This window comes from Neopelma chrysocephalum, unplaced genomic scaffold (genome assembly GCF_003984885.1).
Source record: "Neopelma chrysocephalum unplaced genomic scaffold, ASM398488v2 Primary Assembly neopelma1_96671, whole genome shotgun sequence".
Classification (NCBI taxonomy): Eukaryota; Metazoa; Chordata; class Aves; order Passeriformes; family Pipridae; genus Neopelma; species Neopelma chrysocephalum.
In genome coordinates this window covers 368,030-393,734 of record NW_020925316.1, presented here as the reverse complement: position 1 = coordinate 393,734, position 25,705 = coordinate 368,030, and the positions used below count along the sequence as shown (strand labels likewise).

The following is a 25,705-nucleotide window of genomic DNA, read 5'->3' as shown; positions in this document are numbered from 1 at the left end:
TCCACCACAGGTGGGAACACCTTGTACCTCCCCAGGCCGGGGAGTTTTACAATTGGTAGTGTCACAAGACATGTCGTGAGTCTCTGACATCTCCTAAGACAGTTGCAGCTGCCTGTTGTGTCAGCATCAGTCTTGGTCCATTGTGGTCTGACATTTGAGATGCATAGCCCAGGCTAGATGCACAGAGTTACTGTGTAAAGAGAGGACATTGGCATGATAAGAGGGATTGTCCCACTTTGCAGGATTTGCCTCTTCTTAACCTCTTCCCTTATCTGGAAATCCAGTTTGTAGCTTCAGGTATGCATCTGCACCCAGGATAGTTGGACAATGGCACCCAGTTGTCTGATCTGAAGGTCCTTTGGCAGTGTTCAGGGAGGAGTGGGCTTTGCTGGGTGAGCAGCTGCTTCTTTTCAGTTTGCAAAAGTCTTTTGGTGATCTTAGAATGTGTAAGGCATTAACTGTTTCAGTCACTGATAGGAGTGAAGGAGAGATGTGGTTTCCTTTTGGTGAGATGAAGTTCACCTCTGATGACCTAATTTATTCTGTCTGCTTCAAGGGTTTGAAGTGTGTTAGTCTATGGGAACAGTAAATTTGGCAGTGCAGAACTTGAAGTTGACCATATGTATTTACGGAGGGAAAAAGGCCTTGTAACAGTATCTATTTCCAGAGAATTAGGAAAGTAGAAATAGCATACGCTATTATTTTATATTAATATATGCTGGATTTTTTCTGCTTCAGAATGATTTGTTACTTGATCCTCTAGAGGAATTTTAAAGTGGACATGCCATCTGTACATGACCACACAAAATTATAGATGTGGGGCACACTTAGTTTTTTAAGAGAACAGAATCAATGTGAAGAGGATTAGATATATGTGTAGAACTTCTTATCATATAGTAAGGTGACCAGACTCCTGAATATACACTTTTATACTCAGTTCTTGCCTGCATGTACATCTCTCATAAGTTGAAATGGATTCACTAAAACAGTCATGGGCCATTGAAGAGTGTGTTGGAGTTGAAACCAGTTATCACATTTGGTTTTGTGGTTTGAGGAGTTTTTGAGCTATTCTGGTAGCTGAGAAGAGACATCAGTAAGAAAGTAGTAAGTTCCCCAAAGTCCAGTCTGCTTTCTGCCCAGCTAGCTAGTATTTAGTGTCTCTACTGGTAAAAGTAGATAAAACCATCAGCATTGATGTCTTTGCACTAGTGTTTAAACACTTTATAAAGTGTTTAAAACCTGTTAATTAACTTAAAATTTTGTTTCAACTACTGAGTTGCAAATAATGTTCTGGGAAGCCTCAGTTTTGTAAGGAAAGGCACTCCTAAACAGGACTGCTGTTGTGCAGACACTGCTTTCATGTGGAGTGGATGAGGAGGATCACAAGGATGCCTGTGGAGACTTAGCTGGAGTTAATTGCTGTTGTTCCTTAATGAGAGCATATGTGACCCATTTGCTGACCACTGGGTTGTCCCTGTAGCTCTAAATTCATACAGCCCTCTCAGTCTGACCTGCAGGAGAACTAGCTGTGAGAAAAAACAGATTTTTGTGTAGCTTCATTGTGGTTTCAGATCCTGGAAGAAGCAGCAGCAAGCTGGTGAGTGCTTAGAAGCTAACTTAATTGCATTGGGAAATCTTACTTGGTTTGACTTCCAGACTTCATGAACCTTTCTCTTGATAGCCTAGCCTTTCCCATTAAGCAGAGCACTTAAGATGCAAGGCATACTTGCCTTGAGGGGAGCATCCAGCCACAGGCCTGGTAGTTCTTGTCTGAAGCTTATGAGAGAACTGTCTGGAGTTGTAGCAGTGTGAATTCTGTAGCCAGCAGTGCTCAGACAGGGTGGGGGAAAAGGCTATCTACTAACTCCCAAGCTGCCTGTAGTGTATGTTCAGTTGTTTGAATAAAGGGGAACTCAAATCCCATGAGTATGAAGAACTCCTGTGTCTCAAACACCTTTATTGGAGAACAGATGTAAGATCTTCTCTGAGTCAATGTGATACTTCAGTGATCACCCCTAATTCACATCCTGGAGAAGAAGCACAGTTGTTACGTTTCTGCCTAGATGGGCCACCTTGCCAAACTGCAAGGTAGTAGCACACCTCTAGCTTTCTGTAGTTACCTATGAAAAACTTCTTACATAGTCTGTTCATCCTCTTCCTTCTCTAACACCCTTCAGAGAAAAAGGGAGTTTACTGAAGGTACAAGTATGAGAGGAGCCACTAAAAAGTTCTGCAAATGTTCTTCATTTTGCCTTTTGCCTTTGTGCAAGTCACAGCTTTCAGAGCAAAAGTTCACTTCTCGTGTTGGTACCAGTATGCAGGGGTTTCCTTTTCTGAGGTCATGGGCTTAGTCTGCATGTCCTTACAGGATTCCTCTCTGTGTGGACCATGCAGCATAAGGAGAAGGGAGAGAAAGGTGTTCATGGGCTTCTTGCTTGAAGAAGCACTTGTAAATTGTTCCTGTGATTGCCTGGTGTTATGCATGACGTTAGTTAAAACATGAGCAAAGAACACCATCTCAGTTGGCCTAGAGTGCATGCACTTTGGGCCAGTGATTGCTGTCATAATCCATTTAAATCTCCACCTGGCTTGCAATAGGCTGTCCTTCAACATTTCTCATTGCTTTTGTATGATTGCGAGCCCAGTGTTGAGCCCAAAGGTCTATGAGCCAGTCCAGAGTGATGATCTTGAGTGCTTTCCAGTTAGGAAAGGCAGCCTGTAAGGTTAAAAGTGGAAGCTAGAAACTAGAGGCTTAGGAATTTTATTCTCCAGTTCTTAAGAGAGAACACTGAGGTTTCTTATCCAGCTTTCTGGACAAACCTAAATGTTGATTATATTATACACACTGGTGTAAATTGGGAAGTGCATAGTGCAGCTGTAAATGGGAAGGAGTAAGGTTTTCTGTGGAGCTGTAGCCAAGCTGCTCAGTTTGAGCACTTGGAACTGAGCCTAGGTACGCAGCACTTACACCAAATGCTTTTCCTCTTCATGTGCTTCTAGCAAGTGCTTCCTCCACTTGCCTCTGTATCAGGCGTGGAGATGGAAAGCACAAATGCTCACCACCTCAAACAGCAAAGAACAAATCAAGCAATCTCATATCCTCTCTAGTTCAGAAATGTGGCTTGTCTCCCCGCAGCCATAACTGAATTTATTCAGGGTAACTCCCAATGAACCTACCTTTTCTTCTGTGGTTTTGCTCAGTAAGGTTTGAGCTAATTCAGCAATCTAGCACTCAGTGACAGTTTTAATCTTCTTTTCTTTTGCTGCAGGTACCCACAGATGTTGAGAAATGTCAAGACCGAGTAGAATGTTTCAATGCTGACCTGAAAGCAGATATGGAGAGATGGCAGAACAACAAAAGACAAGACTTTAGGCAGCTACTCATGGGGATGGCAGATAAAAACATCCAGTACTACGAGAAGGTATGTGTCACTGTTGGAGCATTGGCAAAAATAAGAGAAGTTTATTTTCCTCTGAGGTGGTGATGATTCTTCAGGATATCTTCACACTGTCTTGAAGACAGAAATATTAGACATCTTAATTAGTTCTCTAGTGCTGTGGAAGCTGCTCTTTGTCATCAGCTTAGTGTAATGAATTGCTATTCATGGTAAAGTCATCTCTGTAAGACTAGTGGTCAGCTCTCAAAGAGCATTTCATCATGCATGCTTGTCTGTTTTGCACTCTTGAAATGAACAAATTACTGAGCAGCAGCAGTGGTGATGAAAAAGACCAAAATTGCATGTTCTAGTAATACTACCAGAGTAGAAAAATCTCTTGGTTCTGCCTTTTATGAACAAAACTACATGAGTTAATACACATCCATGGACTCATATATAGATTACACTTGGTATATATAAATTATTCTAGTATCTGTTCCTTTGTGCATGGTTTAGTCCCTTGTATGCTAGTCCTGAAAATACCTAGCCAGGTGCCTCTGCTCTTTTTCAGTTGGTGCATGTGTACCTGAGATTTGGTGTCAGATTTTTTTACTTTTTTATTTTTAACTGAAAGGGCCTCAAGGCCCCATTTAACTGCAGATACTGCCAGTCTAGTTTTCCTGCATGCTGGAGCAGTGCAGCCCAATGCAGTGCTTGATATCATAGAATCCTAAAATGGTTTTGAAGGGACCATCTAGTTTCAACCCTCTGCTAGGCAGGGGCACCTGTAGAGCAGGTGGCTCAGAGCCCCATCCAACCTGAACTAAAACACTTGCAGACATGGAGCATCCACAGCTTCTGTGGGCAACCTGTTCCAGTGTTTCCTCATCCTAATAGTAAAGAATTTCATCCTAATTATCTAATCTAAACCTGGCTTCTTTCAGTTTAAGACCCCTTGTCCTATCACTACAAGCCCTTGTAAAAAGTCCCTCTCCAGCTCTTTTGTAAGCCCTCTTCAGGTATATTAAATATTTAGGACATATTAAATGCTACTAGGTTCATGCATAGCAATATACATCATCTTGCCTATTCATTTTTTCCACATCTACTTTACAAGCTTCTTCCTGTGCTAGGTTACTTCTCTGTGTAGGATTAGCATGCAGTACCTTTTCCCCTTCGATTGTCTGTCATGTCACTAGTTCATAACTAGTCCCACAGAACTTCCTTCATCCTGATCTCTTCTAAGGTGCTGTGGAGGGGGATATTAAAGACTCCTCTGAACATGCAGCAGTGCCTCTGCAATTGACATTTAAATCTGTTAGTTTTGCTCTTAGCAAGGAAGCTTTTTTGGTAGGAAAGCATGTAATCACTTCAGGGTACACAACTAGAAATAATTACTCACCTGCAGTACAGTCAGAAAGGTTAGAAGGAAGATGTCTCACAACAGTAATTTGTGGATATAAGAGCTGGTGATGAGTTTACCCATTCCCAGCATTTAATAATTTGTGGATTCCATGATCTGTATTTGTTCAGTTTGACTTCTGAGCTTTGAGGTTGAAAGACAGTAACGACACACAGTACAAGGACTAAGTTAAGTACGCGTCTGGGCAAATGACTCCAAAGCCTCGAGTGACTTCCTAATAACCCAGAAGCTAGACTCCACTTCTAGTTTACTGTACTAGGCACTACCAGTTCGTCATTCAGTGGAGTCAAGTCCCAGAGCTGTACTGGAATACACTGTGTCTCAGAACTACCTTCTCTAAATGCATGGCATTTTTTCAAATAAGTTTGCTGGAGGTAGTCTGTAATACCTACCATTGTGTCCCAATCAGCTCTACCTCACAGTAACACTACAAAGATGTACATTTCTACTAGCAACAGTTTGTCTGCCTAGCTGAAAGCTGTGATGTTCTTCAGTGTAGAAGAATCTAGATTGGTGTTTGGAAATCTCAGGTATTCCGATGATTTCTAATGGCTTGGGCCAGCTGACAACTTTTGAAAATGTGATTTTGTTTAATTTGTTTGGGAGGTGCAGCTACTGTAACACTTTTTTTTGCTGTTTGAGATTTTGGTGGTTTTTATTTCTGTACTAATCTGTGAAGATGCAATAGATTTTCTTCAACTTGCATTCTGGTGATGTGGAAGAGTTAGTCAGAAGTTACAAGAACTGATGTAAAACCCATTTGTTAAATCTGTATTTCTTTCTTCAGTGCCTTACGGCGTGGGAGTCAATTATACCACTATTGCAAGACAAGCCAGAGACCAAATAAGAAGTACCTTCATGGACAGTCTAGCACTTCTATGCTCAGTACCACTAGACATACTGGAACTGTATGAAGGACTCTTTTTTGTCAAGTTAACTGAAATGACAGCTGCACTTAAGCTGGAACAGACGCTCTGAAAACTATTTGAATTTTTTCCTCAATTTTTGTGTTTAAACTGGGGTATGTTTCATCTTTTTGAGTTATCTTGAATGGTTCCTTCTTTATCCTATGGAGTGATTGGGGTTTCATAGTGAAAGTGCATGGGGATCTTGATAAAACTTACCTCTCTAGTCTGGAAGGAACTGATGAGTGGAACACTAAAAAGATGAAAATAAAACTCTACTGCAAGGTGCCATATGACATCTTTATTACCATTCTGTTTTGTTTGCTAAAAAAAACCAACAATAATTATTTCTATGATACTGTACTCCCTAACCAATCCTTATCCTTTTTTTTTTTTTGAATGGACAGGGAAAGGCTGGGAAAGAATATTTTCTGTTTCACTACAGCCCATATGCTCCCTCTGAATAAAATGGTCTCTGGAGACTTTTCTGTCTGGGAGTTGGTCTGGTCTTAGAACATACCACCACCACCCACAGATAGCCTGTGGTGCAAGCATGAACTGTGGTTTTTGTGAGTGTGGCATGCTGTTGGTTCCTACTGAGTATCATTGTTTACCTTGGTGATTATGAAGTAATGTCAGTTGGCTGAAGTGTACTTGTGATTGACTTGGGGATTGGGATCAGCCTAGCTGCGGGAACGAGCTGAACAGCAGCCTTTCAAGGGCCCCTTTTAGGGGAATGGTGGAGGAAGTATGAGTCTTTAACTTTTCTAAAGCTAGCTCAGAAGTGGCATGGTGCAATTCTCTTAGACCATGCTTTAAATATGGGTTTTACTAGAGCCACTTCAGGCTTGGTCACTTAAGATGCCTGCTGTAATAAAGGTAGGACTCTGCTTCCTCTCCCCATGTGTTTTTTTGCAGCAGCCAAAAAGCCAAAAAGTGTCAAATGTTTGCTTCCACCAAGCATCAGCGTGTGTGAAACTTGCCTTAAATGGCTTGGTGGGAGGTAGATGGGTACCCTGGTAGGTACAAAGTGTTCATACCTGTCTCTGCTGAACAACATGGCAAGTCTTTTAAGATTACTTTTGTTACAGATTCATTTTCTTAGTAGTTTTTATTGGCCTTTAGAAAAGTAACTGCTTCTGCAAGTCCCTTTTTTTCTCCTTTCTCTTGCAGTCCAACCTCAAGTAAATGCCTATTTGGTGTTGGTGGCCTTAGGAATGCTGACGTGATTCCCAGGGTCCTAGAGTCTTGGTTTAACAGCATGCAGATAAATCTTTTTTAACCATCCTAAGGGTGGGAGTTGGGGCTCGTATCACTGTAATATTTGGATTTGGGGGAATAAATAATTCAGTGCTTACTGCTAAATTTTAGTCATTTAGTTAACATTCTTGCAAAGAACCTGAGCAGTAATTGAGAATGTCCAAATTCTGTGTTCTCCTATGACAACTTATCACGTTTGGAATTTGTCTGATTTGGAATTTGTCCCTTCATAAACACCAAGTGAACCTGCAGCCTACTCAGCTTGGTGGCTTTATAGCAAGTCTCAAGATGAGTTATTGCAGTACTGTGGTAGCTCTCAGGCTAATGAGGTGGTGCTCTCTGTATGAAAAAGTCAAGTTTAAGACATTTTAAGAGGTCTTCCTTTTTGATTCAGCCTTCACTGACAACTCTGTGGTACTAAACAAACTATGCTTCTTGTTTTAAACTCAGTTTGTCTATACACTTACGTGGTGTAAATGAGAACTCTGCGTTAAGTTGTTGTTAGGTTCAGAATAACAGACTACTCTTGTTGCGCAAGGGAAGTACTTAGGGGGATCATCTTGAAGCAGCCTTTCCTTCTAGAATAAGCACTTGCATACTATATGAGAGTCTAACCTTCAGGGTTACAGTCTTCCCCGTTCTCCACAAACAGAGATCAGCATGCTTTTGGAGTTGGTTCCTGTGTGGTAAATGGAATTTTGTAGTTGACTCTACAACATCACTGGGAGTCAAGCAAAATATAATTTGAACTAATACTTAGTCAGTGTTCCCTCCATCTTATTAAAAAAATACCAGCAAAAGATGAGTAGAAAGATTGGTGGGTTTTTCCTACAGGTGGTTTCATCTGATGCCTTACAAGACTGAGGTCCTTTTCCCACTTAGTTTTATGTCAAACTGAAGAGAGTGTTGGTTCTGAGGAGTTTAGCAATTAACATCACAGCTGTTCATGAGAAGCATAATGGACGTGGAGAGTACCCAGTGAAGTTCAAATCAACATGTAACTGCTGAGGCTGGAGATGTTGAACATCAGCTTGAATTTTATTCCATCTGATGCCACCGATTTTGTGGTATGGTTTTTAAACTCGTCCTCATCCAAAGCATGTTTTGATTTCAGACAAATCCCTTTCTGGCTATGCTGCTGGAAAGGGGGCACACTTTGCACTTCTCTGTTGGAGTATGTGGCGCTGTGGCAACTGCAGGTTGATTTGGAGAAGAGGCTGGAACATGCTTGTCAGGCAGTGGCCACTAACAGGATATATTACATGGTCTGAAACACTAAAACCTCTCTTAAGCCTATACAAGGGAAGTAAAACATCACGTTCAAAAGAGAAGTCCTCTGCAAGAATTGCCGCAGTGTAAGAATGGTGTGTAGTGGTGGGTCTCAGCTCCTATGAGCTATGGAGTGGTGTCTTTTTATGAAGAGCTGTTGTTAAACCACGAGGTAGCTGTGGGAGAGGCTGTGAGGTGTGTGGAGGATTCCTGACTCTGATATTTGGGGCAGCCAAACATGCCAGTTGGGAGAACTACAAAAGTTACAAGAAATTCCTGTAAGATGTGCAGAGTAACACTTGTAAAACCTCACATTAACTGCTGCTAGTGGGAGGTTGAGAGCTGACCTGCTAGAGAAACTCGTGACATGTTATCCTGTAATTATTACAGGATATGAGTCTTTACTTTGGATGGCCCAAACTTTCATGAGAAAAATAAAAGGTCTTGGTAAAGGAAAGCAGGAGTAGTGCAGAAGCTTCATCTTTGAGTGACTTCTTGAGTGTTAAGTCACTTAGATCACCCTCTGCATGTGCACTAAAATGACATCAAAAGTAGCTGGCACCCTTGTTGTGAGCCTTTGTAACATATGGTTTCTTCAGCAGTCCTTAAATCAGCCCAGCTGTCCTCTTAATGCATAGCCAGGCCAGGGTCCCTCTTGGAGGATACATAATTCACTGCTGTCCTGGTTATTTTTGGGGATGTTTGTTTCTTCTCTTAAGTGGCACCAGCACAATAAAGCACTTGTTTCTGTGCTCAGTTATGGACCATGCATTGTTCATATATATTTTTACCAAGCTCTAAATCTTGCAATAAATATAGATGTTAAAACATTGTGGCTTTTTCAGGTACACATTGAAAAATGAAAAGGCAGTAGGTGTAGCCCTAAAGACACAAACTATTCTGATGTGAATTGTATTAAGGAATAAACTATGGATTCTTCACTGAAGTCTACTTGGATTTTTGTTGCACTAATGCTTGTTCTAAGGATAAAGTAGTGTGATAAGCAGTAGAAAAAAATATCCACAAAGCATGAGCAGCAGAGACAGTTCAGTGGAGGTACTGTGCAGTAGCCTTGCAGCAGTGGCTCTGCATAGCCTGTTCATGATGCATGTTGCTTCAGGTGTCAGTCCTGCAGATGCCAACATACAAAAGAATCCCCTCCCAGACCAGCAGGGACTGTTCAGTGTTTTAACAGGAGCCATGCTTTTGTTAAAACTTGTATAATTTAAGTGTATATGGTTATGATTAATGTTGCATACTGTTTAAAATCCTGGTGCTGATAACCCCTGAGCAAAATTGCATAGACTAAACTAGCTCATTAGATGTTCAGTCATCTTAAATTCTGAAGGTAGAACAGTCTTTCCTCTGGTATATTAACTTTTACTACAACAACCAATATGTAGGGAAAGTAGGGACTCTTTTTTTAAGATAGGGGAGTTGCTACTACTTTGAGATTATTTTTGTTTGTTTGTTTTGTGAAGTAAAACTGGGGATCATAGGAATCAACTTGCCTTCTGGGAGACTGAATGTTGCATTTAAAAGTTTTTGGGAGTGCTGTTTAACCAACTTCACAGACTGACGTGGCAATGCTTAATTCTGTGCTTAGCACTTTGAAGTCTTGCTGAGGTGTCTGACTCGTACAAGTACTTAGTAATGAACTGGACACGTTTTAAGATTGCATGCCTAGGGCACAGTATTTGTGCAGAAAATAATGCACTTTCCAAAGAGGTAGATGTAGATCACCCTTATATGAGAGGCATGCTGAAACAATAAAGGCTGGTCGCTGTCCTACACTACTTTGAAGGTCTTGGTACTCTATGCTTTGAAGCTAAACCGTTTCCTTAACTCTGCTGCTGCTGAGATATGTATCCATACCCTCAGATCAAACAGCAGGGTTGGGGCCAGTGCCACTTTCCCACTGCACAGGGAGGCAGGTTGCTGACAGTCCTGTAATAACAAAGAGCCAAAGGGCTTTTGTCTGTAGTACACAAAAATAGAGAAGCACCGTCCTTGTTCTCGTTTCCTCTGTGCCTGCATCCCTCTGTCCCTCCCTAAGGTCTGGAGAGTTGGGCCATGCAGTTGAAGGTAAGCTGGCTATGAGCCTCACGCATTGTGTTGAAGGGTCAGTGCTGGGGACCAAAATGGTGCTGGCTCATTGTCCAGACTCTTCTGGTTTCAACCTCTGTAAATCCACTCACCAGAACTAGAGTCACTGTTCATACCATTTAAAAACAAAATGAAAGCTGTGAAAAGACTTGTCTCTGTGTGAATTAGCTAGTAAACAATGTAAAAAGGGGAAGAAGGCTTTTGTTTCCTGCACTTGACCAAATCTGGCAACTGTGCTCTTGTTCAGACTCGCAGGCTAGGAAATGTTGTCTTGCCTTCTGGTGCTGGCATGTTTCTCTACCCTTTCATATATCTCTGTATAAATATACTTTGTGCATTGTTTACTATGGAACTAGTATTGATGGAGAAAAACATTTTGAGGTAAAACTGTTTGTAATTCTCTATTAGTGTGTACCTTTTTTTAAAATGCACCATCTGTTTACCTCAATTAATTTAATGGAATGGACCAATAAATGTATTAAAAGAGGACTCCTTTACTTAGAATAAAGTTTCATTTTTTGCAGCCTTCACCACTGAAATTATGTGTCTGCTTATTTTGTTGAGCAGCTCACTATCTTACTGCAGAAATACCCTTTCCCTAAAATCTTGTTCCACAGTTGATTTAACTAGAAGTCATCTGTTGCTGCATTACTTCTGCTACTGAAAGTGAAGCGTGGAGTTGAGGAAAGATGGCAAGTGTGTGTGGAGAGGAACTGGGTGACAGCAACCTCCTCAGAAGATGGGGTTGCATAGTGAATAACCAACTTCTTCTTGCTGCATCCCTGGCTTGAACTGAAGATGCCTGATTTGCCTCCAGATTATTTCAGTTACTGAAGGGCTTTTAACTTCCCTTTTCTTAGTCCAGGACCTTGGAAGCCACTTAATCCTTGTTAGTTCAATTAGTGTGTAAGCAAACACATTCTTTTGAGGCATGCCAGACTTTTGACTCATGTTTGGATTTATCTGACATCATCACATTCTAGTTGCTGTATTGTATGAGGTTCCTTTCCAACACAGATTAAAGCTGAGGTAACAAGGTGACTATTGCCTGGTATCGGTGTCCCTACACCTCCACAAAGCCTGTAGGAGTAGTGTGCTGTGCATACCTGTTCTTAACACGTTACAAGAGTAGCACATCCCGGTGGTGTGAGCTGAAACACCAGCATTGGCTCTTGAGTCTTAGTCCTGTGAGCTCTGTTGAAGGACTGTCCAGGGACAGTGGGACAATTTCCCAGAAGTCAAGGGCACGAATATCTGTTCAGGAGTGTTTTATTGTAGGGATTACTAAAAGAGTCTTTAGCTTACATCTTTTTATGGTGGTATTTCTGTATTTAATGGTCTTCTATGTAATGTTATTTGGCTGTGCTGATCACATCTGTAGCATCGGGAGAGCTGGTGTGTTCTGCTGATGGCTGTGTGCACGTTGCATGTGGCTTGCAGTCCCCTGTTTCATCAGCCAAAGTCCCAGAACTGCCCTGAGGTTTCTGAATGGACAGGAAGGAACTAATGGAAAACCGATCCTCTGTTTTCTCCTTCCATACTGAATGGTGTGCCTAGAAACAGTGTTTTCATTTCTGCTTGGTATTGTTGTCCCTCTGTGCTATTGCTAACTAGCCCAGCAGAAAGCAGAACGCTCTGAGGACTGCTAGTTTGCAATAGCCAATGCACATACTCTGCAAGATGAGGTACTGCAGAAGTAACAAGGAAAGCTTCTTTTTCTGGGTGAGCTTAGTGACTGAGAGGCCGTGGCATGCTGTGAAATGGAAATAAAAATGATATGCTTTCGGTAATGTTGGTAACTGTGGGGACTGATGCTTGGCAAAACTTCCACTTCGGTAGCTCAGAGAGTTGATAACGACCAAAAGATGCCTCTGTCACTCAGTCAGAATCTGAAGGGAGCCAGTGGTTGAACGTTGTTTGATGGCCACAAAGCTGTAAAGAACAATAAAAATGCAGATGATAAAAAAATTAGCAAAGTACTTTCTCAAACTGCAGTTTGCTTTCTCCCCATCTATATCTTAAACTTTACTGGGGTATCTGAAGCTGGCTGAGTGCTAATGTGAATTCTTTCAGTGATTTGCCAGCCTCTCTTGTGTACAAACAATGACATTGGCAGCAGTTGTCACATTTCAGACTTCAAGTCCTAATAACTCCTAATAACAGGAACCAGTATTAAAAATTTGAGTACCAAGCAGTGACTCCCTGTTAAACAGTGGATTGTGCATAAGAAACAACTCTTTTGTCTGGAAAACAAGATGAGGACAGCAGAGCCAGGGGAATGATGAGTATGATGTAGCCTCCCCCACACTAGTAGTGCTGCTGACACCAATTGTCAAGTGTGTTCACAAGTCCAGAAAGCCTTTGGTGCTCTGGATAAAACAGGTGGTGATGTAAGAGCCTTCCTTAGTGTTCCTTTTTCGTTTCTTCCTCTTTAAGTGATATCACTGAAGTGGGTATACATAGTGCCTTTAAACTTTCTACTACTATATTTTTTTTAAATCATAGCAAAGCTGGGCAAGAATTTTGCCTGGGATCAGACACTAGCCAATACAGTATCTGCCTTATTTCTGGATGAAAATATTGTTTTTGCATGGATTAAATATTGATGCTATCACAATGCATTTCATGTGAAAGAATCTTGCTGATTCTAGTAGTGCAACAAGCTGGAGCATCCTGGAGATGGGATGGCAGGCAAGGTGAGATTTGGAGACAGATACTTCAAAAATTCTGGAAAAGTAGATGGAGATGCTATTTCAGCCTTCTCTCTTCAGATTAAGCTGGTTTTGTTCTTAAAACTTGTTCTTGAAATTATACCTCTCAGTCACTCTGTAGCGGTACAGTTGGGCAAAGTCAGTGGATCAGAAAAGTAACCATTTCCTTCACTGTGGTAATGGTTTCTTTTTGAAAGAAAAACTTGAGGGAAACTCAGATTATTGTTTTCTATCACAGTGAGTAAGTAACCTGTACTGGAATTTTTAAAAAACATTTTGCTTTGTGTAGGATTATTTCTTCATTCTACTTACTACTATTTTCACAGTATCAAGCACGTACATCTGTGTGAATGCATTGTTTCCTGGGATTATCACTTAAAATCTGCCAAATATTCATGCTACATTAAACAAAAAAAAGATTAAAGAAACACTGACTACATTGTTGCAATTTCCATTCTGGACATTTGTCAATGCCTTTCTGCAAGTTTCTTTGTTTCTTCCAATTTTTTTCATTTTAAATTCAACTTTTTTTTTCCTCACCTATATTATTCACTTTAGACGTAATATCAAGAAGCATGGAGAAAATACAGTGTGTCCTTTTGAACAAAGCCTTTTCTATTTCTTACCTTAAAGGGAGGAGACTCAGGCAGCCAACTAGAAAAGACAAAATGAAGCAGAAGCTGCTGTACCAGTCCAGTGTGTTTTGATAGATCTTGTTATAGACTGTAGATGTCACTACTCCCGTGATGACTAAAGACAGCTGCAGCAAGACAAACACCTTACCTGTAAAACAAGAATATAGTTTGTTATTGGGGATTAGAAAACCAGCTGTGGTACCTCTTCACAAATCCAAGATTACAGCTGTGTGGAAGAGCAACGTGGTCATTGCTTCACAAAACACCAGATGACATGAGCTTGCATCTGCTTCTTTTCTAGACCACAGTTAAATGATTTTTCCTTCTGTTAGGTATAGGACAAAAGATCCAGCTGGAAAACGGCTTGAAGACTCTAGATGTAAAGGTAGCTGCTTGGAAAAACAGCAATAAACTGGGCAATAAGTGCTCCTTTCCCTAGAAGGTAGAAACATCTTCAGGACAGAAGAGATTTAAGTCACGGTCTGCTTCTGCTCTAGGCCAGAGGAGTGGACCACAGAGCTGAAATGATGATAATGCCTGAAATGGGGAGGTCTATGTGATTTGTATGATGGTACCTTCAATACACTGTTGTAAAATATATTTTACTATTTTGTAGTAAATTTTCTAATGGAAAAGAACTCCTGTTGCTATGTTCAAAAAATTCTAGTTGAAACAGCTTTTTCTGAAGTGTTTCTCTAATGATAAGAGGGTGAAGGGGAAGTAATGCAGCCTGGCTGGGATGTGCAAACTGGGAGCAAGATCAGGGCTGCATGCTGAGCTTGCTGCCCTGGTAGCCTTTTCCACCACGTAAAGAGACGAGACTGCTACCAGAAGGGAAGGGCTGCTCTGCTGCAGGGGTCCTGCTTGAGATCTGGTCTGCTGCTGTCTTCAAGTGCAGCCCATATGGTTCTTCGTGGAGGTTAAAAACAATGTTATGATTAATAGTAATGATTAACTGGAGTGTGATCTGTGCTCTTTGTGGCAGGTAGATGGTTTTGCTACAGTGCACATTGAGGGAGCACAAGCAGTAGGAATGAGCTGGTTACAGAACAGTGCCATGTTCCTAAGGCAGAAAGGACAGGGTTGTGAAGGATGGTTGCAGGAACATGTTTGGAGGACATGGAGTAGTTGGGGGCCTGTGGTGCTAATTGAACACGTGTCTCTAGCTCATTGGTGTAAAAATGGTACCTTCAATACACTCTTGTAAAATATATTTTACTATTTTGTAGTAAATTTTCTAATGGAAAAGAATTCCTGCAGCTATGTTCAAAGAAGGGTCCATTTTTATGCGAAGTTTATTCTTTGTAGTTAAATCATGGTCTGACAGGAACAAATTGCCAAACACGCAGAAAAATGTTTGGAGAACATAAAAAAAGATGAAAGAAATCCATCCTTCCCAAAACTGTAAGTAAAAGAAGCCAAATATAAATGGTGTGAATATCACAGTGCTTCAACTCGACATCCTGCTTCTCTTGGTTTTCCCTGGAGTACTGTGTTTTTGAGCAGCACTTCTATTATTTTCCCTGTCTTTGACCTACACACTGATAGTAATCTTTCAAAGCATGTGCTGACAATTCTGTGGATAAATGATGATGCAAGCAAGGACGAGAAGACTGGATATAACAATCTTGTCCTGCAAGTTTCTCTGCTCCTCCCTTCCCATTTGTGGTATCATCTGTCCTGTTATTATTACGCAAAGCACAGACTGCAGCAATAACTTACCTTTCTCTTTGTGGTCTAGGCTGAATGAAGAGATTTGTGGGGGTTTTTGATCAGTAGGGTAACAAATACATACCATAGGATGATCCTTCGACATGTTTGGACAACATGGACCTGATGGTTGGTAAGGGGATGAGGGCAAAGAGCATCACTGCCCGTGCTGTAATGCAATGAATTTGTAGTTATCATCAGTACCTGCTCTTTGTTACCTAGCACAGCAGCCACTGCTTTTGAAGGCTACATGCCACTGGCTTGGGCAGGCACTTTGCTTCTTTGCTTCATCTTTTTTGTCCCTTGAGTGCCACAAAGAAGTAGGTCCTCACTTCAGGACAAGGTGGATAAGCCACCTCTTGCTCCCATTAGCAGAGGTACTTTGCCCAAACTAGACATAGGCTTTAGTCTCGGCCAGACATCCCAGCAGAGATGGAATACAGCACTGTCCTTTGAGATAGAAAGGATGGTGAATTGAGTCTAAGCAGTAGACAGAGCCCCCAGTATTACACAGCCTTGACAGGAACAGTACCTTTATAACACTACAGTTGTCTTTTATCTTGGCACTTCTGGCTTGCATTATTTTAGGCTTTCTCTAGTGTGGAAATTTATAGGTAGCTGGAATTACCTTCCTGTCAGCAGAACCAGCCTCAGGGAAGACCTGGTCCATGTCTAGTGTACCAAGATGCTTCTGCAATGCAGTATCTTCTGCAATGCAGTAACACTATACACACTGTATAGCAGCATGTGTTCATGATGATGAACAAGCATTTTTTTTTTACTTTGTTTTTTTTTAATCTTTTATTCCCCAGCCTGATTGCCTAAATAAGCAAAATCTCTTAAAAATTTCACTTACTAAGTGTTTGGCTTACTACTCAAATACAATAGTCTATCATCTTTCCCTTTAGAATAACTTTGCTTAATTTTCAATTTCTCATTCCCTATAGGGGCAGACAGAAAAAATTGCTTCAGGCCTTTTATCTCCAGGTTTTTTCTGACTTTCAGAAGCAAAACCTCAAAGCCATACAATACATGATACTCTGTCAGACATTTCTGCCACAAAACCCATCAGAGATTACCTCCCAAAAATAAACTTGCCTTTCCTTTATCATTGGATGCCACCCCGTCTATTATTATCAGTCCCTTGTTCATTTATATATAATGTGAGATTTGTAAACTACATTATTACGATATTTTAGTTGCTAAAGCAGCTCCAATGTTTCATTAAGTTTCCCATCAGCCATAAGGGCCTTCACATGACAAAAATAAATCCCATCTTAAGATGTTTGCTTAATAGGAAGCCTTTGCCATTTTGTTTCTGGCTCACAAGAAGTGTTTCCATTGATATGGTTATGTGGTCCAACTAGTACAGGGAGTCAGCAGTATTCCCATTCCCGCAGAGTGTGAACATTGTTTCCCTGCTCAGATCTGGTCTATGATCAAGTGACAAATTACAAGTAAACTGGCCGTAAACTAAGCCTTGGCAGGAGTATATGCCTCCTCTGGAAATTGTAGGGTGCTGAGTGTAAGAGTGCAATGGGAGATGTGGGGAAAGGGTAATAATAATGTTCTCTTGCATGTTCTCATGTGACGGTCTGTCTAACTCCCTGCTTGGAAACCTGTGGTGAAGCAGAGCAAAAAGCCCTTCCAGTAGTGCTGGAACACTCCTTTCTTGGGGTGCATTTGCTCACGTGAGTGGCTGTTTGACTCACCAATGTAGAACAGGAACGTCCACTGCACGAAGGCCATGATGAGGATGCCAGCACTGAACGATACTACTCCAATCATGATCATGGTAATGTCCCTGAGGCATCTGGAGAAGACGAGTACCCCTAGGAAGCTGGTGATGAAGATCACGTACCCAGCAGCATTGCCATGGCCGATCTCCACAGCATTCCAACTTAAAGGCTCCCTGAGCAAGAACAGTGGGAGTACGTTCATTGCACCAACTACGGCAAGGTCATAGAGGATTGCTGCCACAAATAGCAGGATGATGATGAGTTTCGAGGGGGATATTAGAGAGGAGCTGCTGCCTCCTGAAGGTTGGGAACTCCCTGTTGCTGCTGCTGCTCCTGTATGGGCTGGTAGCTGGCTACCCACCTCTTCTGCACTCTTTTCTTTGGCTGGGCAGGAGGCTCCTGGCTTGGGGACTGTCAGGATAAAAATACTGTAGAGGAGGCAGAAAGCGTAGCAAGCGATGCTGCAGCACACCAGCACAGTCCCTTCTCGATAGCGGTCACTGAAGCCAACAAAGAGATAGCCAGATGCCATGCTTCCCACAAACCCAGCGAGGCCATACACCAGTTCAATAATGATGAGCCGCAGAGACCTCCTGCTCTCGGAGGAGCCCAGGGATCCCAGAGCCATGATGCCTGCCCAAAGTGTAGTGAAGCCTCCCGTCAGCCCATTGAGGGCAGCAGCCCCATACATCACCTCGATTGGCCAGCCCAGCAGGATCAGGAGGAGCAGGAGAGTTTTGGAGCCCAAGTAACCAAGAAGAGGGAAGCAGATGGGGATCTTCCGATGTATCCTGTCCCCCAGCTTGGACAAGCCGTAGGCTGACACCAGCGGGCTCAGGCCCAGAACAAGGTTGTAGATGATATAAAAATTGGAGACAGCCTTCTGCTGAGCATCTTCTAGTGCATGGGAAGGAGCAGTGCTATTGGTCTGGTTGTAGTAGTTTTTCACCACCAGCAGCAGAGCTGTGTCGTAGAAGGCACTGGCCACTTGTGAGCTTGCAACCACCGGCTCAATCCATGTCTTCATTGCCATCATTCCCACCATGCTGCTGGTCACTGCCTCTTCTTGGAGAGAGCTGCTTTCAGGGAGATGCACAGGGGGAAGCAGCTCTTCAGAAGCTCTGCTCTAGAGGCATGTTTGGAGATGAGCAGCAGAGGGAAAAAGAAAAGGTCTGCCAGGCTGCACAGGATTGGAGAGTTGTGCAAGAGATGATCTGGCTGGGAGGATATTTGCACCTCGCCTTGCTATGTATACGCACACATGCACATCCCTGTGCTGCTCTGAGCTCTGGCTCACACAGGAGAGGCTTTTGTATAGCTGGAGAACACCCTGCACTCGCTGACTGCTGCTGCTCCTCTTCCTGGTTTAGTTTCAACAGAGGTCAGATGACCCAGGGGAACTTCTCTCTCACAGATTAGGAAGTGAAAATGCCCCGATCAAGTAATTGCTGTAATTTGGGGTGGTGGTTTGTGGGGTTTTTTGGGGTTGTTTTTTTTTGAGGTTTTGTTTGTTTTTCACTTTTTGGCATCCTTCATGTGTCAGAGGACTCTAAAATAGGCTGGGGGGACAGGGGATGGTTCTGTGTCTATTTGTTAGGTAAGTTGTGAATTCCTTTACTGCTCCTTTTCCTTTCTTCTACACAAATATGTCACTGTGTCTTTTCCTTTTACCTGTGCCTGTTTTCCCTGTAGCAGCATCATGCCCCTTATGTTATTGTTGTTTCAATAACGCAGTCAGGAAATTACACGAAAAAGAAATTAAAAGATAAAGTCCTATTTTTGGTAACCTGTCTCCTATGGCTGCGCTCTGCCTGCTGCGTTCTTTGGCTTTACAATGTGGGAATTTCTAAGAGGAGGAGACAAATCCCAGTTTATCCAAAGGCATCGGTGACTGCTATGTCCCAGTAATCAGCCAGCTGAGCTGGAGGCTTGGATGGGCAAAAATCCTACCTGGGAAGAGTTTTCCAGCCCCAACTCCTTGGCGTGATGGTCGTGCATCTCTGCAGGTGCTGACTCCACAATCAGCTTTGCATCTTGAAGTCAGCTTTCAGTTTTGCTGCTGCTTGAGGGGCAAGTGAAATGACCCACTCAAGCGGGGCCCTGTGGCCATGACACGGCTGCAAGCCAGAGCCACGAGAAGCTCTTGGAGCAGGATATGGTGCAAGCAGCCTGCCAGCTCCAAGGAAGATGCTTGCAGTCCCAGCTGCAGGAAATACTTGGAGGATATTTGGCAGTCTCAAAAACGCTTACTTAAATGATAATGATCTCATTCTGTACTGGTTTCATGAATCATAACTGGCAGAATAACAATCTATTCTGACAAGATTTACAGTCATTACTTAAAAAAAATAAATTAATGATTAATTTGAAAAAACAATGGTAAAATCTCCATCTGTTGCACTCTATTGATTCAGGTGACATTTACTCAATGCGATCAGTCAAGAGGTTCTTTTTTTTACTCCTTGTTTGGTTGTGCAATAATTTTTGGCTTATATTTCAATTCAAGGAAAAAAGTCCAAAGATATAACAGGGAAAGGAGTAGGGAATTGTATGCTAGAATGATTTGCTGCTAGACAATTTCAGCTTTACCAGAGAATTTATTTTTTTTTGTCAAACCAAAAGACTCCTAGCCAGCTGTAAAATATAATGTGGGTTGTTCTTGTTCCAACAGTTGCCTTTTTTCTTTTCCCCATATTAGCTGCAAAAGGTGTCTAGTTTCTTTAGTTTTTATTCAGAAGTGGGACAAATATTTTTCTGCAAACTTAGGCATATTTCCAGAGGATGGAAATTCCAGACAGCCTTACTGAAGACCCCAAAGCATCAGCCTGTGACCAGTTTAAGCAACAAATGCAACCAGAGGAATTGCCACATTTTTCTTCACCCAGGGAGTCCTGTGTCTTCCACCAGAATTATGAGGAATGATAAATTTCCTTGTGCCATTCAAGCTTCAATTTGGGAAATCTTGGAGTGCAGAAATATGTTACAGGCACTGTACTTGAGGGACTGCAGATCTGCTCAACTCCTACATAAGGGATATTTTTCCTCCACACTTTGTTGCATATACAGACTGCTTGGCTTATTCAGTTGACACTATTCAGGCCTAGGTAGCTAATGGGTGGTACTAAATGCCACTAGTGATCTCATGAGTTACATCTATATTTCCAGGATATTCTGTGTATTCATTCACATTAAATGTACTTTTTAGAACTAGTTCTCGTAGAAGGACATAATTCCATGTCAGTAATTGCAAAAGAATAAGTGCTAAAGTAAGAGTTTAACCCAGACTCCAAAATTTTTCCCACTGCAAAACACTTTTCATGAATATCTTATTCATTTGATGCTACAAAGTTTTCAAAGTTACTATTATCTAGTAATTTTCCTTAGGGCCCTGTTCTCATATTACTAATATTTATAGGGATATTTGCATCTACTTTAAAATATGTTTGTGGAGCATAAATGCCATGGAGGTTTAAGAGAGTGGCCCCTGACATTTAAGAAAAATGCATCTACAAAAGCAGAGACTATCCTAACAACAAAAATACAATTATGTAGCCTGCTGGAAAAAGAGCACATTGTTTTGTTTTAGGGCATTCTTCTCTAGAGTCATCCTTTCTGGAGGCCCACTAGAGACCAGGTCAGCACCATGTTTCACCAACTCTTCGATATTTGTCAGTTTGGCCAAATAGAGGTGTTTGATGTGTCTCTGTGGTGATGTTATTCATTCCTATGCAGTATTCCTTTTTTTTAAAAAACCATTTATGGCAGTTACATCACTTTGTCTTTCTGAACAGAGTTGCTATGGGGATTTCAGTGTGCTGGGGAGCCTGGGCTTGGTAGGTACTAGCATTCTGGAACTTGGTCTTCAGCACTCCTTGTCTGAAAAGGTCCTTTTGGCATCCAGGACTGCAGTGCAGTGTGGGCAAGTAAGCCGTCTTCATCTGCCTTGCCTAAGCCTGCTAATAGGATCTGTGATTTACAGTCCCTGTCTCCAAGGTGGTAAATCAGCTCTGTAACTCCTCCTCTGTGGGAAACGACTGGATGGTAGGCTTGAATTTGAGCAGTTGCAGCTCTGAAGTTGTAAAGAATGTAAACAATCCAGGATGGGAAAGTAGAAAAGGAGCAAAACTGCTGTAAATAACAGGTGCTGTTTTTGAGATTTGCCAGCACGCAAAGAACGGTCGACCACCTATTAAAAGACGAGTTTAGGCGCATGAACAGAAGTACCTGACCAATGAAATATAATATGCTTGCGCGTGGACAGTGAAAAAGAATATAAATCTAAGCTTAATATAAATAAAGTTGCCGTGTGCCTTTCCCTGTTATCAGAGTGCATTCCTTTCCGTCAACACTCCTCCTCCTGCTTGGTATGTGCAGATCATCCTGATGCACGCTGTGGCTATGTGGCAGTAGCAAAGTGGGGAAACATGACTAGGAACTGGAAAGTGCCTGGGTCTGAGCCTGGATGGAGCTGCAGTCTCATTACAGCCCCAGAGAGGTGGAGAGCTGAAAACACTGAGGAGAAGCAGCTATTTCAATAATGGCCTGTTTTCCTTCGGAAAATACTTCTTCATCATAAATGACACAGACTGGAACACCAAACCACTCTGTGGCTTGGGAGGTTGTCTTCCTCAGTGGCTGTCGTTTAATTATATATAACCTGTGTCCTCACAAGGTGTGCAGATCTGCTTACAGAGCTGGGGGAGATGGAGGGAGAGTGGAGGTTGGATGGAAAGCCGTGGGCATGGCGCAGATGGAGCAGCTGCTGGCAGCTGCTGCATCGCCACAGAGACACGGCATCCTAGTTCAGGGCAATTGTCTGGTTGGATCCAAAGCCACTGATGGTAGAAACTAACGTCTGGATGTAAAAGGCCACCCAGCAGACTTGTTCAGAACTCACGATGCTGGTGCCGGTGTCTGTAGCACAAGAGCTGGTAAGTCCACCAGCTGTAATAAAACACAGGACCAAGCCCTTACAGCTACACCTTGAGGTGCCTCAGACACCGTCACCTCTGGGCCAGCAGTCTGGCATTTGGGAGTCACAGCACCATCAGACATGTTGGGATCATGTGTGGAGACGTGCTCTCCTCTGCTGCTCATGGGAGGAAAAGGAAGCCCAGGCCACAGGCAGTGGGAGCTCATGGTGAGTCGTTCCCCCATGCCTTGAGGCTTCACCCATTGCCCCACATGAACAAAGTCCAGGGCAGTGTGCAGGCTACAAAAAAGCTGGAGAATGGATTTGCTCCATGGAGAGACCTCTTGGGGTGCACTGATGTGAAGGATGGTGAGGAGTGGTGACCCCACCACTGGGTGGGGTAGGGGGGAGGTCTACCAGCCCTCCTTGGAAGAAGCTGGCAGTCCCCACCACTTCACCACTGCTTTGAGAACCACACAGGAGAGCAGCGAGGAGCTGGTTATTGTAACACTGTCCGGTTTCCTTCAGGACAGACACTGGTTGACCAAGCAGCACCAGAAACTCAACTTGCCTTGCTTTCACCCCCAGGCATCATGGGTTTTGTCTGTTTTTTTTCCATTCAGAGTTTCCTGCTTACCTGGTTGGAGTCTCCTGTGGGCTTATGCCTCTGCTGAAAAAAAAACCCACACCATCCTTTGACAGATGCTTTTTGCTGAGTTGGCTTTTTCCCTTTAGCTTGAGGAATTTAGGCAATTAATAGTCCTGACAGTGAACTGTATGCCTTAACATTAATCCTCTCTATGGAAGCAGGAAAAAAAGGTTCTTGTGGTACCTGTGTCTGCCTGATCAGCTGGACCACAGAACAAATCCTGCTGTCGTTCTTAGATAAGCCACAGATAACCCTTGTGCTAAATTAATTTTTTTCTCTGCACACCCCCTCTTTTCATTAATATTCATTTTTTTTTTTAAATTGTTATCAAGGTATTTATGTGTTTGGCATAGAAGCATTGCAAAGTTTAAGAGTGTGTAGGCAGCAATGGCCTTGAGAAATGGGATGAAATAAACTATCCTAGAAATACAGCATAAGCAATCCTGTGTTGTATAAAAGTGGATAGTCTGGAAAAATGAAATAACTGTAGCAAAAAGATGTTTATTAAAAATTTCACTAGTGAATGAATTATAAAAACTTGGTTTATTACTTGGGTTATAAAAACCCAAAAAGTGCTCACCCTTTCTCAAGTGCTCTCCAAAGCTATTTAGAAATAATTTTGGTGGTCTACCTCACATTTTTGTTTTTGATTGCAAAAGTGTATGACCGTGGTGAATGGGTACTGAAAATCCTACAAACACATTTAAATAATAAAATGTTTGCAAAAAGACATTAAGGGTAAAAGCTCTGTTTTGACCTGGGATTTATAAGACTGGAGAGGATCTGGGTGGTAGGTATGGACATGAATTAGAGGAAGACTATACACAGAGCATATTGGAAAGGTTAATATGGCAGGATAAAGGAGGAAAAAGAAATAGTAAGTCACTATCCTTAGGAGTGAGGGGTGGAAAGAAGAAAAGAAGAGCAAAGGAAAGAGGAGTGCTTATTTTTGTGGTCTGGTAGGGCCTTTGCTAGATAAGTCAGCCCTAGCCAGGTACAATTATAAAGAAAGAGTATCACTCCATAAGCCTGAGACTCTACAGAAGTAAGAACAGCAGCTGGCAGAGGACATCAGGACAGTGAAAAGGGCTGAATCCACCCCATTTCCCAGATGGAAACAATCAAAACCATCATAAATGCTTAAAAGATACAGGGCATGCTTGGTGCTCTGTGTAAGGCATAGTGCTTTTTGAGGAGAGAAGGGAAGGTAAAACATTTTTTAAAATTTTCTGGAGGCACCCTTGCCTGGTAATCCAGACATTTTCACCTGACAGATCTGAAGTTATCTCAATTTGCCTGGCTAAATTTTTGTTTTTTGGGCAGGTAGAGCAAGTGACAAAGCCATCACCTGCTGTAAGCCCTCAGTGATATCTATCATGACATTCTGAGCAGGCAGATGGTAACTCGCTCCTCACAACCTCTCTCTGTTTACTCTGCTGAGCTAGGTCCTGAGCACAAAAATTGTCAAGAAAGATTACCTATGGTTTTAGTCATTTGTGTGCTCAAATTTTCCAGGATATTTTATGCAGACCATCCTGTCAAACACATTCAGTCATTTGTTTAAAAAAAAAAAAAAGGCAAACCCCAAGAAATGGCATACACAACCAAAAGCTGCCGATGCTGTGGCACGCTCCAGTGGCATTTATAAGCCTCACCACCCTCTTTTTTCCATGTGGCAGCTCTTCCAGCAGGGGATGTTTACTCAACCTCTGCAGCTCAGAAATTAAAAACATAGAAAACTTGATAACAACCTCTCAAACCTTTCCTTGATTACAGAACACCATCTGATCAGGGCCAGGCAGGTCCTCCAGGGACCACTCAGCACAGCTGGTGGTGGGTGCAGAACCCATCCCAAGGTGGTTTTGGGGTACAAGGTTGCATTGCAGTGCCTATCATTATTTCACTGCAAACAGTCCCCAGCACCAGCTGAGGACTTCTGGGCAACCTGGCCTCAGTGAGGCACAGCAAATAACAGGGATAACCCTGTTTTTAATGTGTACTGCAGCCACACCTGCTAATTATCAAGCTTGCAGCCTTGAGGGTGGGGACACTTGTTTTGACCTGGCAGGGTGAAGCAGTCCCTGGGACAGCAGGGAAAGGCACCTCCTCCATGAGGGTGGCTGGGAGACTATGGGGGATCACATCCACACACACTTTGCTGCAGGACACTAGTGGAAAATGGCACCAATGGTGTAATCTTCAGACAAGAGAGTAGAGTTGTTCCTGGCTGGGCAAGCTGCAGCCCCAGTGCTGGAGAAGCCCTACCTGGAAAGCAGCAAGGGCTGCTGAGGCTCTGCAACCCTGTGCAGAGAGGTTATCTCCACTCAACACACAGGGAAGATGTGTCTGCAGTTCCCAAGGCCCACAACTCTGCATCAAAGTGCTCCAGGAGAAAGCTCCAGGCTCTGGAGAAATAGATAATGCATGCTACTTTGGGGAATTTTAGCTACCACCCTCCCAGGGAGCTAGTGAATGAACAGCCCTGGCAGATTTTATGTGTTCTTAGGACTCCACTACATGTATAAAAAGACATTGAAAAAGATATTTAAGGGACTTAAATATTGTGCCTCTTCTCCTTTTCTCTGTAGGGTCCTGTTGTATCTGCAGGAAATTTTGGAGTTGAAGAGGGGTATCAGGTAAAAGGCACCAGGGAAACAAGAAAGTCCAGGGAGCTTTCCAGCAATATTGTTGCTGCTAACTTTTTTCCAGGCTGCATTTCTTCAGTGTTTAACAAGCATGAATAAATTAATAAATAAATAAACACACAAATGACCATTTTAAACTCTGTGGCAGGACAGCTGCTGTTACTGGTGTTTGCTATTCCCTTGCCACTTCATTTCAGCATTCTGGAGTATTCAAAGCTTTCCTGAGCTAAGACTTTGCTTTTGTGCCCCATTGTGCAGATGCTGAATTGGTCATACTGGTCAAGAGCAGCACTGCTTTTTCCCACTGCATCCTCTGTATTTCTTGGCAATGGTTTCATACCTCCTGCTAGCTGCATGTGGGCAA

At 42.5% G+C, this 25,705-nt stretch overlaps 2 protein-coding genes across 3 annotated transcripts in view; one reads left to right on the top strand and one right to left on the bottom strand.

Moving 5' to 3' along the window:
- The window catches only part of SNX30 (sorting nexin family member 30), a 65,161-nt gene extending 39,698 nt beyond the window's left edge, over positions 1-25,463 (top strand). Inside the window, exons 8-9 of one of the 2 annotated variants that reach the window (XM_027709007.1) lie at positions 3,270-3,422; positions 25,285-25,463. In XM_027709007.1, coding sequence (XP_027564808.1) covers positions 3,270-3,422; positions 25,285-25,440 — 309 coding nt within the window. In that variant the 3' untranslated portion in view covers positions 25,441-25,463. Of the gene's footprint in view, positions 1-3,269; positions 3,423-5,587; positions 7,755-25,284 lie in introns of those variants that run through there. The other variant, XM_027709008.1, reaches the window with a different exon arrangement.
- On the bottom strand, positions 11,440-18,826 carry SLC46A2 (solute carrier family 46 member 2). Its single transcript, XM_027709009.1, has 4 exons — positions 17,109-18,826; positions 15,482-15,565; positions 13,678-13,834; positions 11,440-12,272 (listed from the first exon to the last, which is right to left on the bottom strand). Exons 1-4 carry the CDS (start codon positions 18,178-18,180, stop codon positions 12,215-12,217), a joined length of 1,371 nt encoding a protein of 456 aa, XP_027564810.1. The 5' UTR covers positions 18,181-18,826; the 3' UTR covers positions 11,440-12,214.
- Positions 25,464-25,705: the final 242 nt, after the last annotated feature.

What these genes read in the sequence shown, in the direction of transcription:
- SLC46A2 (XM_027709009.1), bottom strand. Translation starts at nt 18,180, where the DNA reads ATGGTGGGAATGATGGCAATGAAGACATGGATTGAGCCGGTGGTTGCA. An exon ending in TGTCGAAGGATCATCCTATG is followed by an intron (nt 13,835 to 15,481) that starts GTATGTATTTGT and finishes CTTGTTTTACAG; the next exon opens with GTAAGGTGTTTGTCTTGCTG. An exon ending in CTGAGTCTCCTCCCTTTAAG is followed by an intron (nt 12,273 to 13,677) that starts GTAAGAAATAGA and finishes TGTTCTTTACAG; the next exon opens with CTTTGTGGCCATCAAACAAC.